Source organism: Hevea brasiliensis, chromosome 4, assembly GCF_030052815.1.
Source record: "Hevea brasiliensis isolate MT/VB/25A 57/8 chromosome 4, ASM3005281v1, whole genome shotgun sequence".
Taxonomy (NCBI): Eukaryota; Viridiplantae; Streptophyta; class Magnoliopsida; order Malpighiales; family Euphorbiaceae; genus Hevea; species Hevea brasiliensis.
Window position 1 is genome coordinate 112,869,293 of NC_079496.1, and position 19,751 is coordinate 112,889,043.

General features: G+C 32.4%; 1 protein-coding gene and 1 long non-coding RNA gene across 2 annotated transcripts in view; one reads left to right on the forward strand and one right to left on the reverse strand.

Moving 5' to 3' along the window:
* Nucleotides 1–19,751, reverse strand: part of LOC131179329 (uncharacterized) — a 90,411-nt gene that overhangs the window by 67,143 nt on the left and 3,517 nt on the right. The window lies entirely within an intron of this gene.
* On the forward strand, nt 5,843–19,128 carry LOC110646541 (uncharacterized). Its single transcript, XM_021800013.2, has 22 exons — nt 5,843–6,920; nt 7,637–7,752; nt 9,454–9,662; nt 11,067–11,186; nt 11,350–11,478; nt 11,568–11,693; nt 12,084–12,139; nt 12,225–12,324; nt 12,448–12,565; nt 12,767–12,976; nt 13,349–13,679; nt 13,889–13,982; nt 14,314–14,422; nt 14,748–15,019; nt 15,116–15,243; nt 15,371–15,605; nt 16,639–16,827; nt 16,971–17,260; nt 17,340–17,523; nt 17,637–17,879; nt 18,523–18,608; nt 18,735–19,128. Exons 1-22 carry the CDS (start codon nt 6,091–6,093, stop codon nt 18,880–18,882), a joined length of 4,323 nt encoding a protein of 1,440 aa, XP_021655705.2. The 5' UTR covers nt 5,843–6,090; the 3' UTR covers nt 18,883–19,128.

A 19,751-nucleotide genomic window follows, 5' to 3' on the forward strand; every position in this document is an offset into this window, starting at 1 on the left:
TAAGAGACCATTGATTCAGGAAGTACATGAGTTGATGGATCAAGGTCTGATCTTAGATCTTTCAGATGAGGGGGTATTGTTGGCCCATTTTTCAGTGAGACTAGACCTGCGAGATAGAGTCAGAGTTTCTCAGTATAGAGACCAACAATTAATTAAGAGGGCTGTATAGAGGATCAGCTCTCATATATGTATTGTTTGACAGTATTGGGTGTGTGAGTGCTCCAAATTGCGTTTTGATGTGATTTATATGAAATTTATGATGGTGTTGCATTTCACTTCACATGGTGCATTAGTTTTAGATAGCTATAGAGATTATGGTTAAAATTAATATTTTACTCTCTGAGTCGAACGCTCACTCATGTTCATCTATTTTTTCAGGCTATAGGAGATTTCTTGTTGAGTTCTAACCTGCCTCTCTCCCTCGCAGGTCGTTTATTAATGTCTGTAATATTTGTATAATTCTGTTAACTCTTAAAATTCCACATGTGTTAAAAATATTTATTTGATTTGGGTCTATAATATATTTATCATGTTAGACCTGTAAACTTATTAAAAGTATATATGTTGGACTGGATGAGGGAGTTGAGCTCCCATTTATTTTTATTGATATTTGATTATTAGGAGGGTGAGCTGAGCTCCCAAATTTATTATATATTGTGTTTACAGGTAGGGCGAGTCAAAAACTCCTCTTTAAATAATCTATTTTATGTTCGGATTCTGTCCGGTTGAATTCTTGAAATTGGGTCCAAATGGGTCTTAGAGTTGGGTTGAGAAATAGTTAGGCTTACTACGGGTCTCGGGAGCTTTAGGCTGGCCCAGGTCCTAGTCCGGTCCGGCCTATAGGTTAGATCGTGATAAAAATCTGCATAAAACTAGAAAAATGAAGGGATAAATAGTAATTTACAAAAAAATACATTTAAAGGGAATAGTTTTTTTTTTAAATATATTAAAACTAGAGATAAAATTTTATTTTCAAAACTTTTGGGGGCCATAATAATAATATATTATTAAAATAATAATCAATATTACTATAAAAATATATTATAAGGTCTTATTATAAAATATAATTTCTTAAATTTTGATTGGTCAAATATATAAAATAATTTATATATCCATTGTTACTTTAATAAGTCAATTGCATTATTATAGTTTTAAGATAAAGGATTTTAGAAAAGGGACTACTGACCTACATTTGAAAGAATTTAATTTTAGACTTATTTGGCACTCAAATGAAAGTAGAGGGACTTATGTGATATTTTTCCAATTAATTATTAGCCACCACCTTACCATGCAAGAAATCCACCATATCCACAAATTCTCGCATTTCAATTTACAAAAACACCCTTCAGTATCCATTCTCCCACACCAGGGTTAAGCCAATGTGAATTTGCCCGCAACTATGCACCAACCTCTGTCATTTGTTTAACTTAGAAGCATAATTATTGTCGGAATTGGGACCCAAATGCAGCCCACAGTTAGAGAGAAAAACCGTACACAGATAATTAATTTAAGTAGATAATTTGAGAAAATTTCAGGACTTTATTGTCATTTAACTCTATAATAATAATAATAATAATAATAATAATAATAATAATAATAATAATAATAATGTGTTCCATGCCACTTGAGTTAAACAATTCCATCCATAATTTGGTGAATAGCGTTTGAACCTTTTGAAGTTGTCTTTCTTCTTTGCAAAGATTTCGAATCTCTTTAGTGGAAGAAAAGCTTTCACACGTAATGATTATTATAAACACTTTGAAATGAATAAAACAACTTTTCATTAACCAATCACCAATGGGACAAATTTTAACTTTTTCAATACTTAAAAAATTTTTTCTTCTTCCTTTTAAATATAACAGTATATTATAGAATATATTTAATGAATTAAAGAATAATATTCCCTATACTCATAAAAAATAATTATAATCTAAAAATAAAAATATGAAATTCCCTATTTTATAAATGAATGTATACATATTATTTTATAAATAAAAAAATATATATATATACACTAAGTATATTTAATAATTTTTAAATATAAATATATTATTTAATAAAATTATAATACCTATATAAGTCTATACACACACTTACATTACCGCTATAGGAGGAAACTTAAGAAAATATTGAGTCGGTGTAGAATTAATTTTTTTTCTTCTTTCAATTATGTAAATACACATATCTAAAATACAAGGGCAGAATAGGCTGCTTGATAAAACCATAAAAATTTCACTAAACCACACTAATCTATATGTAGGGAGAGCATTATTCGATTCAAATTGAATAAATCAAGCTAAAATCACTTTAATTTGGTAATTCGATTCAATTTTTAAAATAATTCAATTTGATTCGGTTTTATATTATAAAAATTTAGGTTATTTCGATTGGATTCGGTTTTGGAGAGAAAAAAATTAGTTAAACCGAATCAAACTGAATAATTTTATTGATTTTAAATTTGATTTATTTTTATGAGGAATTTATGAATTATATGTAATTGTATATATAAAAGTTATTTAATTTCATTGATTAATAGTTATTAGGTTTAAATTAAGGTCAAAATCAGATGAAATAACTTGAAAATTAAGTCTAAATTAAAAATTTAATCAAAAATAAAACTAATCAATTTGAACCGAACCGAAATAGAACGGTTCGATTCGATTGAATTTTTTATTTATTTCAATTTAATTTAATTTTTAAAATTTATAATTCAATTTTTATAATTTAATTCGATTCGATTTGAACCGAATACTCACCCCTATCAATCAGCCTGCACGCGCTGGAATGGTAATGGTTTGTTATCCAACAATTTGGTGCAAGTGCAACATAAATATTAATAGTTGGACGGCGTGAAAAATTAGACTGGGCTGGGGCAAAGTTGAGGAGTTCATATATATGGATCAGTTCTTTCTTAGCCCAATGGGTCAGCTCACGAAGCTATTAGCATCAAAACCATCGGCCCACGAGATGGCATTCTTTTAAAAATTCTTGCTTTTGTGTCTTTTTTTCTGCTAATGCTAGAATATTTTATTGGTACTAATAATAATATAGAATAAAAAATAATACTCAAATTTTTATAATAAATATAATTATTTCAATTATTACATAAATTTAAATTTTAAATTTTATTATTTAAAAAAATAAAAATAAAAATAGACTTTAATTAAAGAGATATTGAAAATAAGAATTTGGTTGCACAATGAGAAAAGTAAACACTATTTTAATAATATATGTATATGTAACATAAAAATAAATATATATTTAAATTAATTAATTTAAAATTTATATGAGAGTTGATATTACTAATTTTATTTATTTATAAAATTTAAAAAAATTATTTTTTTAATTATATAATAAGTTAAATGATAAAAAAAAATTAAAGAAAAAATTTATATTGTAATTATAAAAGAAAAGGGAGAATAAAAATTCGAATTGAGTAGTGACGACCTGAACACCCTGAGCCAATTTAGCAATACTTGTCCTTATTATTCATCAAACATGTGTTGACTACACCAAAATTTGTTATATTGAAATTTAAAATTTTGTTTTAAAATAAAAATTATTTAATGATAAAATTTTTAAATAATTTTTATTAAATAAAATTTAATTTTAAAAAATCATTTTATGATACAAATATAAATTATCATATAATAGAAATATGTTATTTATTTTGATTGGTAATTGATATTAAAAATACTTTTAAGATTTCAAAATTTATTATTATTATTATTATTATTATTATTATTATTATTATTATTATTATAACATTAATTACTAACATTTTATAGTTTAATAATTAAGAAAAATATTTGATTAAAACCTTTATATAAATTAGATTGAAAAAATATATAATTTATTTATTTTAATACCTACAAAAATAATACAATATGTATGTGTATTATATGTTTTTTTTTAAGAAAATCATTTTTTTAAACTTTTTATAATTTATATATACTTAATACCTTTTTTTCATTTATTCATATATAATTTAATTAATTATTAAAAATATTTTGTTCATAAAAAGGAAAACTTTTAGTGATAAATTAAAAAAATAATATTTAAAACTTTTTATCTAAATAAAATTATCCTTAATGAATTAGAAACAAAAAAAATATAATATTTAAAAACTAATCAATTAAATTTTATCTGAAAATTTATTATTAGAAATAGATAATATAATATTTAATATTAATAAATTTTAATGAAAAAAAAATTAATTATTAAAAATAAATAATAAAACATTTAAAGATTAATAAATTTTTATGTAAGAAAGAAATTATTAGAATATAATTAAATAAATTTTGAAGTTGATTACAAGCATTAGTGTTTATTTATTTATTTATAATTATTTTGAGAATATGAGGAAAAAAAAAAAAAACAGCAAACCGTGACCGTCTAATAGAAAATTGATATCTTAAATTTGATTAAAAAAGTAAAAAGACAAAGAAAAAGAAACTTATTCATGCATGTCATCATTGGTAGCATTCCTGGTAATGGGAAATTTCCTATATTTGATAATCTATTACGGAGTTGATCTCATCTTAATCTTCATCTTCCGAGACTTGTCATTGTAGCTGATTGCAATCTGTAGATAGCGTTGTTTTAATTCAAAATTCATCATCATTATATATATATATATATATATATATATATATATATATATATATATATATATATATATATATATATATATATATATATTCAAGTTCCCAATTTAATTATATTTTTTGTCACCCACAACAAATCCACCTTTCAATTTTGTTTCATTGGCTGAATTTTTCCAACATCTCTATATATTATTTTTTCAAATTTATTTTTTTAAATTTCATACATTTGTTACAATTTTATTTAATTCATTAAAATTGTATTTTTAAATCTTAATTAATTTTATCAATAAAAATTATAATAAAATCTTATTTAATAATATAAATTATTTTAGTGATTATTAATTATTTATATAATAATTTAAAATAAAAATATTTAGTAAAAAATAATTATTTAATATAAAATATAAAAATAATAATATTATCTTATTAACCTTAATTAAAATATTTTTTCAACATTAAGACGGATAATATAAATAATATGGTACTACCAAACGATATAAATATAAATAATAATATTTTAATTAAATTCAAAATATTAATCACTATCATAAAAATTATTATTAAAGAAAATCTTAATGCGATAAATTAATAATTATAAATTTTAATTTTAATTAATTAATAAATATGGTCTTAATTTAATGATAAAATTATTTAAAACCTATTTAGTGGTACGGTTAAAATTGAGAAAATAAAATTTTTTAAATATATTAATTAAAAATATTAAAAAATAATTTAAAATTATAATTAATAAATTTTAGAGACTATTTTATATTATTGTTAAAAAAATTATTTTTTTAAATATAATAATCAGAGAATATTAAAAAATAATTTAAAATTAAATTTAATAAATTTTAATTATAAAAATATTAAAATAATAAAATAATTTTTTTTAAATTATTTTTTAATAATATTTAAAATCATATTTTTATTAAAAAAACAATTTAAACTTTTTAAACCCAATACTAAATAAACACTTAATTATAAAAATATTATAATAATAAAATAATTTTTTAAGATAATTTTTTTAATAATATTTAAAATAATATTTTTATTTTAAAAAAATAATTTTAAACTCTCAAATGCAAAATCAATTGGTGTGTAATGGAATGTCCGGTGTTTCACTTTTTTCAATTTTAATTAATCAAATAAAATTGTAATTAAATTAAAATTAAAAATTATTGAACGACGACGACGAGCAAAGTGTCTTGAAAGCTGAGGAAAAAAACCGTAAAGAAAAGGAAACGGAAAAAGACGTAAAAACTGGACACATGTACCTTTGCCTGTCCGTCCGTTTCTCCTTCCTCTTCACACTTCTATCTGTCTCTTTAGTGCCATAGAGACAAAGATTCCTTAAGCGGCTTCCAACAGTTTTCACTCTCAGTAACCATTCCAGGAATTCCAATTTTCAATTCAATTCTCTGAAATCTCTTGTTTTTCTTTTTAGGGTTTATATCCATGTAATGACCATCATTTCAATGCTGAAATGGTTCCTACTACTTTATCATCTCTTGTTTTTTTCTTTCTTTTCTATGTTTTCATACCCATAAACCCTTGTTTAACTTTTACTGATACTAACGATGAATTTTCGATCATCACCTCTGATATCGTTTCCTTTCATGGAGATTATACTCCTCCGTCGCCCCCACCGCCTGCCCCTCCACCTCACCCTCCGTCGGTGTCTTGCCAGGGGGATCTCGGAGGAATTGGCTCTCTTGATACTGTTTGTAAGCTGGAATGGAGCTTGAATTTTACTGATGATGTATATATAGAAGGAAACGGCACCTTAGATATACTTCCTGGTGTCGTTTTGAGCTGTCCTTTTGGAGGCTGTTCCATTCTGATTAATATGACTAAGGATTTCAGCTTAGGCCAAAACGCTACGATAATAGCGGGAACTGTTGCGGTGACTGCTTATAATGTGAGCTTAGGTGAGGGTTCGGTGATAAATGTGACTGGTTTGGCAGGTGATCCTCCGGCTCAGACCAGTGGGACACCATCGGGGGTGCAGGGGGCGGGCGGAGGCCATGGGGGGAGAGGAGCGAGTTGTGTTTCGGATAATACGAAATTGCCGGACGATGTTTGGGGAGGGGATGCGTATTCTTGGTCGAATTTGCATGACCCGTGGAGTTATGGTAGCAAAGGAGGGACCACGAGTAAGGAAGATAATTACGGTGGGGAAGGGGGTGGGAGGATTGGCTTTGACGTGATCAGCTCGATTGACGTTGGAGGGAGTTTGTTGGCGGATGGTGGTGATGGTGGCGTCAAGGGTGGTGGCGGGTCCGGTGGTAGCATTAATATCAAGGCTCACAGAATGTAAGTCCTTTTTTTTTTTTTTTAATCTAAATTCAATTAGATGGGATTGGCGTTCTTGTTGTTGGATTGCATTGCTTATGTGTTTGTTTTGCACTTGGAGAAAAATTGTGTTTTACAAATTGGATTACTGTGAAATATTTTGCAAGTACATTGTTTTTTTTCCCCTCTTTGTTTTATCGGTAAATGAAGTTGGAGAAGCTAATCCCGCTTTATATCATTTTACTCAAGTATTTACCGGTAGTATTTTTCTTTTCCTTGCATGTAATTTGTACATCTTTGGCACAATTACCGGCGGTATGACTTATGATACCCTTAGTTATGTTTCCAAGATGGTTGTGATCAGGGTATAGTTTCTTAATTTTCCATTGCATACCTTATTGATAAGGATATGGTGTATGCAAAAGTAAATAAATGGACTGTAATTTGGCATGAAAACAGATGTTAAGATTTGAGATAAGCTGTGATAAGAGGTAAAATACCTTGTTGATGAACTATGAAGCATAGGAGGTGCTCTCTCTTAATCCTGGAATTCTGCATTAAATAGGTGGAGTGTGATATAGGAGGTGTTGATGAACCTGTCAGCTATATCGGTTGGTTACATCTTTTTCTGCTTTTATCACCTTGATAAGGTTCTGGTAATTGAATTTATTGTGAACTGTTATCTATAAGTGGCTTAAAAATCCTCCCAACTAATAATATTCTTCTGTGAGGAGCAGGACTGGAACTGGTAAGCTAAGTGCTTCGGGGGGTAATGGATTTGCTGGTGGTGGTGGTGGGAGAGTTGCTATTAATGTTTTTAGCAGGCATGATGATACAGACTTCTTTGTTCATGGTATGACTCAGTCTATGTCTTCATCTTTATTTTATAATTATCATCATTTTCATTATCCTTGTTGTAGTCAGCAGAACCTATGACATATTGGGCTTTCTTGGTGCTTATGTGGAAATTGTGATTGTATGAAGAATTTTTTTATTAAATATAATATTTTAGTGATAACATTTATTTGATTTGTTTTTGTGCTCATTGTGGATGAAAATAAAGCATCTGTCTATCTGTTGAAAATGGTTCTTTCTGTAATTTGAACTTGTGGCACGTGGAAAACTATACCATGTGACCTTGGCTTGATCTTTCGAGCATTCTGTATTTGTCCAATTTCTCGTTAGATATTATCCCTTTAGATTAGGAATAGGGAAGAGGAGGATAGATGGCTTCTAGTCTTCCTTTTGAAATTATAATTTGAAGTATCTTAAGAAAAAAAAAAATCTATGTAAGCTGATTTTATTTGTCCAGAAAAGTGCTCCTGCTATGTGTTCGGAAAATTTCTATTCTGTTGTACATCGTGAAAGCGTGTAAACTATAAAAAAATAAAGCAAACACATAAAATGCCAATATTTACGTAGTTCACCCTCTCAACATAATCATTTTTCACTATCATTAATAATAAATCATCATTACATGTTCAAAACTATACTAACCATCAACCCAATTACACCCAAAATAACTCACTCTACATAATTGCTCATGGTAAATATATTAGTTAGTCCTCTCATTCTCCTCTAGACATAATTTAATATATTTATTACTTTGACTGTTACACCATAAAGGGTGTCTTTGTGGTATCTTCAATTATATGGGCAAGAGTCCTCTTACCAATTGACAAGAATCCCTTTCTCTTGAATTCTATATCCTTTTTCACCTTAGGCTGAAGCCTCTCTTCACTGCAATGGGCGAGTACCCCTCATCAATGGGCAGAGCGAAATCCTCAGTAATTAGCAAAGTCCCTCTCTACAATGGGCGACAACCCTTCTTCATGGACAAAGTCACTCCCTTTGGACAAAGCAAAATAACCTTTTTACCATTTTCTTATTTATAGTGTTAATTCGCTCAATCCTAATCTGATTAGGAGTCTCACACAATTTTGGAATAACACTAAAATAAGAGTTCTACTCAATATATGAAATATTCCTCCATTTTATTAGGAATATTTCTCCCACTCAAATTAAGAAAAAGTCTCTCAAAATCTCACTAGGATTTTAAATCATAATTATAATATATTCTTTAACATAGTTTCCTGGAATGTCCTTAGTTCTAATAATGGCTAAAACAGTTATTCACAATCTTATGTTTTTAGCTAATAATCTCTTCAAATTTTGATGATATTTTTTTCCTTTTGATCTTATGCTAGTGCGGAACTGGTCTCAAACAAAACTGAATGGCAAAAAATGATACATATAACTAACCCCAATTAGTTTGGGATTAAGGCTTAGTTGTTGTTGTGTTGCTGATTTTATGCTGGTATTAGTTTTAAAATACTGTTGCAGAAAATAATGCTACTCATTTTGTTGCCCAGTTTTTATGAAGCTTGATAGAAACAACTATGAGGGTACAACTACTGGTAGCAAGTTTAAGGATATTGTCCTTGTCCTTCTCTTGTTGTCACTTGCAAAGGAGTCTTGACACTGTTCCTGGAGCAATTATTTGATTTTATGTTGCAATGTCATGCCATCTTGAGCTTTGCTGTCTTGTTTGCAGGGGGAAGGAGTTTTGGTTGTACTGGAAACTCGGGTGCTGCAGGGACATATTATGATGCTGTTCCTCGGAGTCTTATTGTTAGCAATAATGACATGTCCACCAGCACTGACACACTTTTGTTGGAGTTTCCTAAACAGCCACTTTGGACAAATGTTTATATTCAGAATCATGCCAAGGCTTCCGTTCCATTGTTTTGGAGCAGGGTTCAGGTTATTGACAACTAATTTCTTATGCCCTTGCCTTGAATATATATATTTTTTTTCCCAGTGATGGTTGGTTTTTGTTGTTGTGCTGCCTTTCTGTATGATGATTGTTTTCTGTGCTTCCTGGACATGATTATTAGGACCTTTGATTACTTTGATATGCAGTGGTGATTGGTCCACATCATTTGTTTTTCTTGTCTAAATTGGTAAGGATAACTAGTTATTCATGGTTCGAGTGATACAGCTGCAAACACTTGCTTATATATGTTATGCAACCAGATTCTTCATCATAGAAAGAATAGTAACTGGAGAGGAAATATAGAGAGAAAGGGAAAGGAATAGAAGAAGAGAGAACAGAAGAGAAAGGAAAGAGTTTAGGGAGAGAAGAATGAGAATTTCATTGATAATATTCTGGGATAGTTTCTCTAGTCACAATAGCTGCTATTTGTTCCTGCCACTTTCTAATTAATTCCCAGCTAACTCTACTAACTTCTCATACTATTCCTTTTTTACAATTTCAACCCCAAAGACCCTTTATTTATTTTCAACACCCCTTATTGCCCTTAGTTATAGCAATATACTGTTGCAAGTCTTATGCATAGTTTGCCAGTAAATACTGTTTTCTGATAAGTAATGCATGTGAATAAAGAAAGCAGCTATATGGTTAATTTTGTCTGCGAACAAACTTGAATGAATACCATTCTCTGCATAGCAAAATTTGGCTAACTCATCACAAGGGTTGCTTTCCCTGTTTTGGTCTATTAACTGTGTATCACTTACCAAAACAAGAGAGAGAGAGAGAGAGAGAGAGAGAGAGAGAGAGAGAGAGAGAGAGAGAACCATTGTGGTCAACAGATATAACTTTTGAGATTTAAGAGGACTAGTGTCTGTAAATTGAAGAAAAGGTTTCAAAACTTGGTATGTATAAACATCAGGTGAAATTGTTCGGTTTGGGATTATAATACATAAACCTTGAGGGAAGTAGTTGTTAGAGAGCTCTTCACAGGGGAGAGCAATGTGTGAGATTGGTGGTGAGTTTAACATGAGCATGCATACACATAATAAAATGACAGGTGATGTGAGACATTTTTGTGGGATCTGCATTACAGTTGTTGTTTTAAGTATTTTTTTTTTATGCTTTAGCATGTTTATGCATAATATTGACCATATCTCTGTGCCTTGTTTTGCTTTACAAGTCACCCAATTTTCAACTGCCTTAATAGCTGCTTTTGAATTTGGAGGTCTCAAGTGTCCTGGACATCTATTATCTATTCCTTCTACATGATTATTACTGCCTGATTTGAATTGCATTTTAATTCTTAACATTATCTCTATCCTGCTATTAAAGTTTCACTTATATTCCTTTCATCCTTTTTCCAGCTCATATTGATATGCTGATGTTATTTATAGGTTCAAGGCCAAATAAGTTTATCAAGTGGTGCAGTTTTGAGCTTTGGCCTTGCACATTATGCCTCATCAGCGTTTGAGTTGATGGCAGAAGAACTTCTAATGAGCGACTCTGTTGTTAAGGCAAGTGACAAGCACTTTTTTTCCGTCTTTCTTTTCTGTTGACATACTTCTCTTGATTTAGTTTCTGTTGCTGTACCGGTTTTCTCGGTCAATGAGATGCTCAATGTAAATTGTTGCTATTTTCTGCTGGTAATACTAATATTTACTACTTTCAATGAATTAGATATATGGAGCTCTTCGAATGTCTGTCAAAATACATTTGATGTGGAATTCCAAAATGCTTATAGATGGAGGTGGTGATGCAATTGTAGCAACATCTTTGCTTGAGGCTAGCAATTTAGTTGTTCTCAAGGTACTCCACCTTCAAAATCTTCCTTATTAACCAAAAACCTTGATTTTTTTGTTTCCTATCTGGACTAATGATCATTCATCTTTCGTCAGGAATCCTCTGTGATACATTCTAATGCAAATTTGGGAGTTCATGGGCAAGGCTTTTTGAATTTGTCTGGACCGGGAGATATGATTGAATCACAACGCTTGATTTTATCGTTATTCTTCAGTATAAATGTAAGCTGAAAGATACTCTTGTGCTTTGGTAAAGTCTAATGGGAAAATTGCTGATAATTGTAAAATATCAGTTTATCTTTGCAATTAGCTTATGTAGTTGATGATTACCTGGAACTTTGATCCTGGGTATGAACCAGCCAAGGGTTAATTTATTTCACATAGTTTTCATTTGTAGCCCATGCTCTTCATATTGTGAAATTCTTTAGCTTGATTAAAGCACCGTTTAGTTAAAAATTATCAACTAAAGTTATTAACTAGCTAGAGATAGTGATGATATGATTTGTTTTTCCGTAATATTTTAGGTTGGATACAGATACAGAATTTGATTCAACTTTTAAATTCAGACTATCCTTTTTCTCATGCCATTAATCTTCTCTTCACAACATGAAGGTTGGACCCGGTTCTGTTCTTCGAGGTCCCTTGGAGAATGCTAGTGATAATGATATGTAAGTCATATATTGCTGATAATAGTGAAACATGAAACCCTGCCACTGTTTATTTGGTATGATATTTATTTTTAACTCATGATAGGGCCCCACAGCTCTACTGTGATCTTCAAGACTGCCCCATGGAGCTAATTCATCCTCCTGAAGATTGTAACGTGAACTCTTCACTGTCGTTCACTCTTCAGGTATTCCTTTTGCCAGATTGAGCACTAAGGACTTATCTTGGTCAGATTATTGGATGGTTAACTGTAGCATGATAGACTCTTTTTGTGTTTCTTATAAATGGTTGTCTTGTCTTGCTACTGCAGATCTGTCGAGTTGAAGATGTTATTGTTGAAGGCATGATAACAGGATCTGTTGTTCATTTTCACTGGGTTCGAAATGTAGTTGTCCAGTCTTCTGGGGCAATTAGTGCATCTGGTCTTGGTATAGCATCTACTTCTTTTCTATTATAAAGGTTTGGCATTAGAAGTGTGGCTTGCTGACATGCAACTGAAGCAATGAAAAGGGAAATGTTCTCATAGAACTTTTTTTCCCTCACTCTACAATCTCATATTTGAGTAGGATAAATGGTGCGTTCTAGGTGTAAATTTTATTTTACTGAAGCTTGATCTGAACTTTATGTAGGCTGTGCAGGTGGGTTGGGCAAAGGAAAAGTCTCTGACAATGGTTTTGGTGGGGGTGCTGGGCATGGTGGCAAAGGTGGTGATGGATATTACAATGGCACTTATGTAGAGGGTGGTGTGGCATATGGGGATGCTGGATTGCCTTGTGAACTAGGTAGTGGTAGCGGAAATGGTACTCTATCAGGGGCAATTGCAGGTGGTGGTATAATAGGTAAGTTTGCTTATGATGAGCTGGTAACTTTGTTACTTGTTTTAACGCATTTTATTTTGAAGCTGACAAACATTGCATGAACTCAAGAGGTCTACTTTTGTGGAAATGATAGCTAGCATCCTCACCTTTGACAACAGTTGTTACGAGTCTACTATGTGCATGTTCTTTATTCTTCCTCCAATGCTCTATTATATAGTTTTCTTAGCTGTGTATGTTCTTTTAGCTTGCATGTGATGCAATTTTCATTTGTCAGATTTTGGATATCATTTAAATTTAATGTTCCTTATTTTCCCTTACTGTTCTGAGCTTTTGTTTTTATTACTTTCCCTCATTGTGGATCTATGGATCAATGTTTTATGTTCTCTTGAGCAGTGATGGGTTCTGTGGAGCATGCACTGTCTAGTTTGTCTGTTTATGGTGCACTTAGAGCTGATGGAGAAAGCTTTGGAGAAAACATCAAGAAAAAGAATTCTAGGATGATTTCAGATGTACGTCCTGGGGGTGGTTCTGGTGGAACCATTCTTTTATTTATTCATACAATGGCACTCAGTAATTCTTCTACCATCTCAACTGTTGGAGGGCATGGCAGTGCTGATGGGGCTGGTGGTGGAGGTGGGGGAAGGGTTCACTTTCATTGGTCAGATGTTCCAGTTAGAGATGAGTATCTGCCAATTGCGACTGCAAATGGAAGCATTCAGACTTGGTTTGTGTTTGGCAGTGTATTTACCATACAGCAGTTCTGATTATTTTATCTTCTTGCATTCACACTTTAATGAATGTTTTGTTTGTCCTGATCTATATGTATATATATAGACACACACACACACACACACACACACTTGTTATAAAAATGCTCATGGATGGTTATTTTGAAATCAGCTGAATTTTAAGCTTCTTGTTCCCTAATGGCAGGGGAGGATTTGGTAGAGGTCGGGGCCGTGCTGGTGGAAATGGGACTGTTACTGGAAAGGCCTGCCCAAAAGGGCTTTATGGTATCTTTTGTGAGGTAATTGTTCAAATTCATCGTATCAATATCACGCGTCTCATTTGAATAATTTGAACATCTAATGGCCTTATGCCTGCATAATGTATAGAACCGCTAACTGGTTATATTTAATATCTCACTTTGGTTGCCCTATATTGAGGGCCCCATTTGCCTTGAAAAGTTTTCATGAGCAAGGGTATGTATTTGTACATCTCTGAATTGAAAATTCATAGCAAATTTATAAAATAGTCAGTCAGGATTCTTACTGATTATTGATTCCATTTATAATGTTTCCTTGCTAATGGACTTGTCAAAGATGCCTTTTGGTTTACTGCTTCAAATTGCACTGCAGGAATGTCCGGTTGGGACTTTCAAGAATGTTAGTGGATCTGATAAAGCACTTTGTCACAAATGCCCATTGCATGAGCTTCCAAGTCGTGGTATATATCTTGCTGTTCGAGGTATTTTTCAAAAATTTAATATTAGGTGCTTCTGTACGCTAAAGCAGACTGATTTTTCTGCATTCTGTTTCATGCCTCCCTCCTGCTTTCTCTGTGTGTGTGTGTGTGTTTGAAAATCACTCATACAGACATATACAATTTCCTAAAAGGTTGCTTCCTAGAGTCTTGAAGTATGTATTGATTGAATTTTGCTTTCGCCAAATGTTGAAAGTTTTATCACATATTTAGCAGTTTTCACCTGTGTCTGTGTGTGTGTGTGTGTGTGTGTGTGTGTGCGCGCGCGCGCACATGTCCCTCTCAAATATTATTCCAATTTTTTCAACAGGTGGTGTCACTGAAAGACCTTGTCCATACAAGTGTGTATCTGACAGATATCACATGCCAAACTGTTATACAGCTCTTGAAGAGTTGGTATACACTTTTGGTGGTCCATGGTGGTTCAGTTTTATTCTCTTGGGTCTTCTTATCCTGTTAGCTTTAGTGCTTAGTGTTGCACGGATGAAATATGTTGCTGGGGATGAATTACCCGCTCTTGTGCCGCCTCAACGTGAATCTCGAATAGATCACTCCTTTCCATTCCTCGAGTCACTGAATGAGGTTAGTTTATCACTTCGCTGTTTGCTTTTGTCAGATGAAAATCTCACTGCCAGTCTTTAGTTTTTGATCTGAGGTGATGATCCTGTTGTCTTTTAGGTATTAGAAACAAATAGAGTTGAAGAATCCCAGGGTCATGTGCATAGGATGTATTTTATGGGTCCAAATACTTTCAGCGAGCCTTGGCATCTACCTCACTCTCCTCCTGAACAAGTGATTGAAATTGTGTAAGCTTTCTGACTGTCTAGTGTATTCATGGGTATATGAGAAGTTCTAGTGTATTAATTTTTCTCATAGGCTTATATTGAAACTGATGTTTGTATGGGTTTTTAAAATATGACATCTTCACGGCAGATATGAGGATGCATTCAATAGATTTGTGGATGAGGTTAATCGGTTGGCTGCTTATCAGTGGTGGGAAGGATCTGTCTACAGCATTCTTTCTGTTCTTGCATGTCCTCTTGCATGTTCCTGGCTACAGCAGTGTCGCAAAAAGAAATTACAACAACTTCGTGATTTTGTTCGATCAGAATACAATCATGCTTGCTTACGCTCTTGTCGCTCACGTGCTCTCTATGAAGGGCTTAAGGTCTGTTTTATAGATATGTTCTGAATGTGATTTTGAAAATTCCTTTCTTTTCTCTGCTAGGTCCTTCAACATCTGTAAACACAACTTCTTCTGGGACTTGTCTGGTCTTGTGTAAAATAATAGATTGTTCATCTCATGTGTCTTTTCTTCCCTTCTTTAGATTAGCAATTCCAAGATTTTTAGAGGGTCAAGCTTCTCAAAGGTGATGTTGCTTTAAAATTTTGGAACTTTAAGAAATGGGATTAAGCTGTTAAGAACAACTACTGTATGGTAATCCCTTCCAAATAGATTAATTCATAAATCATGAAAATCCGTCTCTCTTTTGGAACTTGTTGGCTTTGGTTGTTGGTTTTTGACTACTAGATTGTGTCTATATGTGGTTTTGAGTTATGTAGGGTATTTATCAAGGGGCATTCCTTGCACAAATGGTGGAGAATGGGAAAATGAACTATAAATTTAAAAACCAGTCAACCAAAGAAAATAATCATACATTACATGACACTGCTTAAAAAAATGAATGCTGATTGTGGCACATACAGAATTTCTGAACATTGGGAAAAGTATGACAGTTCCAAAATAATGTGTGGATGTGTGAGTTGCGCTGCACCATTAATGACCGACAAAGGCCCGGCAGTATTTAGAAGCACAGTAACTTTCAACTGTATTTTTAGCGGAGTTCCAGTGCACCAATTATGATTCCTTTTAAAGTTTAATTTGTTGGTAAATGTGTGATTGCAACACTCCAAATGTTTAATTGCGAAGTTTTTGTGTTTTGCCTAAATACATGATCCAACTATATTTTTGGGTTAGACTTTGTTGGTGACCTTGGCATCAGATGATTGGGGTACAGCATATATGATTAATCAGCTTAGATTTTCTTTGTCCCTGCACTAATTCTGGAGCATATTAGGATGGTGGGTTTAAAGATAGAGAGGAAGAGAAAAGCTCAATCTGCGCCTTGATAGTCGCCTAATATTTACCTAATATTATCAGCAATAGCTTTTGCATTAATGTGTAATATTTTATGCTTCAGGTGGCTGCAACTTCTGATCTAATGCTCGCATATGTGGATTTTTTCCTTGGCGGAGATGAAAAGAGAGCTGATCTCCCTCCTCGTCTTCATCAAAGGTTTCCCATGTCTTTAGTTTTTGGAGGAGATGGAAGTTATATGGCTCCTTTCTCCCTTAACAGTGACAATATTCTCACCAGCCTCATGAGCCAGGTTTGCTATTTGTTGTATTTTGCTAATAGTTTATCAAATTCATAAGTTACCCCTTCTCCCAAAACATGCACATTAATATTCTTTTTTCTTGTCTTTTTCTGTTGGAATGACTGCACCTGACTTTGTTTTTTACTGTTTTCCAGTCTGTTCCTCCAACCATTTGGTATCGATTAGTGGCTGGACTAAATGCGCAATTACGCTTGGTTCGATGTGGACGCTTAAAGATTACTTTTGGTCATGTTATTGGCTGGCTTGAAACACTTGCAAATCCTGCTTTAAGTGCATACAGTGTACATGTTGATCTTGCATGGTTTCAACCTACGTCTTCTGGATATTGCCAGTTTGGGCTTGTGGTATGTGCAACTGAGAATGAGAGTGTTGCCCCATCAATTGAAGGTCAAGATGGATCTCTGTTACCTGGGAAACAGTCATGGTAAAACTTTCTTTTTGATTCTTTTGGTGCCATATCTGTATTCATTTTAGCTTATATTTTCTCCATCTGTAATTTACAGTTTGCCTAGATTGCATAGAGAGGGTCGACTGGAGTACCAGAAAGCAAATGAACAGATAATGACACACACAGGAATTTCTGGAGGCATTTTGCATTCGAAGAATTTACGAACACTAAAATTAAGGAGGACAATATGTTATCCTTTTGGTTTCATCCTTTATAATTCTAAACCTGTTGGTCATCAGGTAATTCAAATGCTTGTACTGTAATCTTGGCATGTGCTTGCCGATTTCTTTTTGATTTCACATGAATGTCTATGATGTTCTTTTGACTCTCTCTTGCTCTGTTGTTTCTGCAGGATCTTGTTGGTCTGTTCATCTCTATACTTTTACTAGCAGATATTAGCTTAGTACTGCTAACTTTGCTACAGATGTATTCTATTTCATTGCTCAATTTCCTATTAGTTTTATTTATCCTTCCTCTTGGCATACTGTTTCCATTTCCAACTGGAATCAGTGCCTTGTTTAGTCATGGACCTAGGCGATCAGCTGGTCTGGCACGTGTATATGCTCTGTGGAACATAACATCCTTGATCAATGTTGTAAGTTGTTCTCAGGTCATTTCTTGAATACTCGATATATTGTGCTTAACTTGAAATCGATGAAAGCGCGGAGACAAAAGATGGACAAAATGCGAATCTGTTTTACTTGCAATAATTTCAATGTGAAAACACAATCTTTTTGGAAATTTATCACAAATTGATAAGTAGTTATGGAAACCCTCCACTTGTTCTTCTTCTTGAAATCTATCAACATATCTTCTTGTATCAAAATATGTAGATTCTTCAGAAAGGTTATTTTAGTGAAATTCTGAGTGATTAGTGGCATAAGAAGGGGCTTGGGGGGGGGGAAGGGGTTGCTTATTCCTAGCATATATTTTTTGTGTATCTACATTATGTGCTTATTATTAGCAGAAGCTCACACACACACGGTCACATTTACAAAGAATAATGGTAACAAAGAAGAATACTGTGATGCATTGGGTGCTCCTCTTTCCAAATATGACTAGTATAAATGAATTTTGGAAACAAGTGTTTCTATATGTTTATTTATGCAGATTTATTTGCTTTTTATTATATATTCTTTTGGTTTTTCCCCTTTTCAAATGTCTTTTTTATAGAATGGTGAACAGCCATGTGTGTTTCATTTTCTGAAAAATTCTGTCACATTTCTCTTTTGTAACAGGCAACTGCCTTTGTATGTGGATTTGTCCATTATATGATCCGCTCAAGTAAAAAGCATTTGAGCTTTCAGTCCTGGAATTTTAGCATGTGAGTAGTTTTGTTACTGTAGATGCAGTTTCGTAATGTATAATTTCTAGCTAGTTTTAGTGCTGGGTATGGCTACTATAGGTAGTTACCACCATTTGAGTTGTGCATGTATGTGGCATGGTGCAGGGATGAAAGTGAATGGTGGATGCTTCCTTCTGGATTGTTGCTATGTAAAATTATCCAAGCACGACTCATCGATTGCCACGTAGCTAACCAAGAAATTCAAGATCAATCTTTATATAGTAATGACCCAGAAGTGTTCTGGCAATCATGAAGGCATCCACTAAATAGGTATATGCCAAGCTTACTTCTTTCTATACCATTCTTGTATATTCCTTTCCTAGAATTTGTGTGTGCTTACCCAGCTTTTGAAACCCCAAAAGACAAAAAAAAGAAGGAAAAAATATTTTGGTAGTCGATTAAGTAAAGCATAGAAGATACTGGAATGGAATCCTTATTTATGTGGAAAATCATTATTTGTGCAATTTATTGAAAGCGGGTTTCCCGACTTCTGATAGAATCTATGTGCTCTTTGTCAATGTATCCAGTTGTTTTTGGGTAGTCCATTGAACACCTCACAAATTTATGGTATAGGTTTAATGAAAATTACATTGAACATGAATAATTTTATTCCAGACCGTGTATTAATGATTTGTTGACATGTCTGAGGTTGCTTATTGAAAAGTGTATCTTTCAGATGTTCATCATACACTCCAAGCATATTCCTCCATACAATAATTTTCGCTTGTTCTCTATGAATATAGGATTTAGGCAAACTTTCTTCTCTTGAGCTAACTTTCAGAGTGTTGTTAGGTTCGGTCCATTTTCCCTACGTGGTATCAAAGCCAAATTTGTTTGTTTACAAACTTCACGCTCAGATGTTCATGCCTGAACATAAGGGGCATGTTAAATCTCTCCACTTGAACTAGCTTTTGGGGTGCAGTTATATCTAGTTCATTTTTTTTTTTTAACATTTTCACTAGCAAATTTTTTTTATTTTCTAGTAAAATTGAATAAACTGAAATTATTGACATGGTATTATTTTTAAATTTTTATAAGATTTGGAAGCTAATTCTCTCAATGGAGGTGAAGAAATACCTTCAATATTGAGAAAAGAGTATGAAAATTATAGAAAATTAGTTG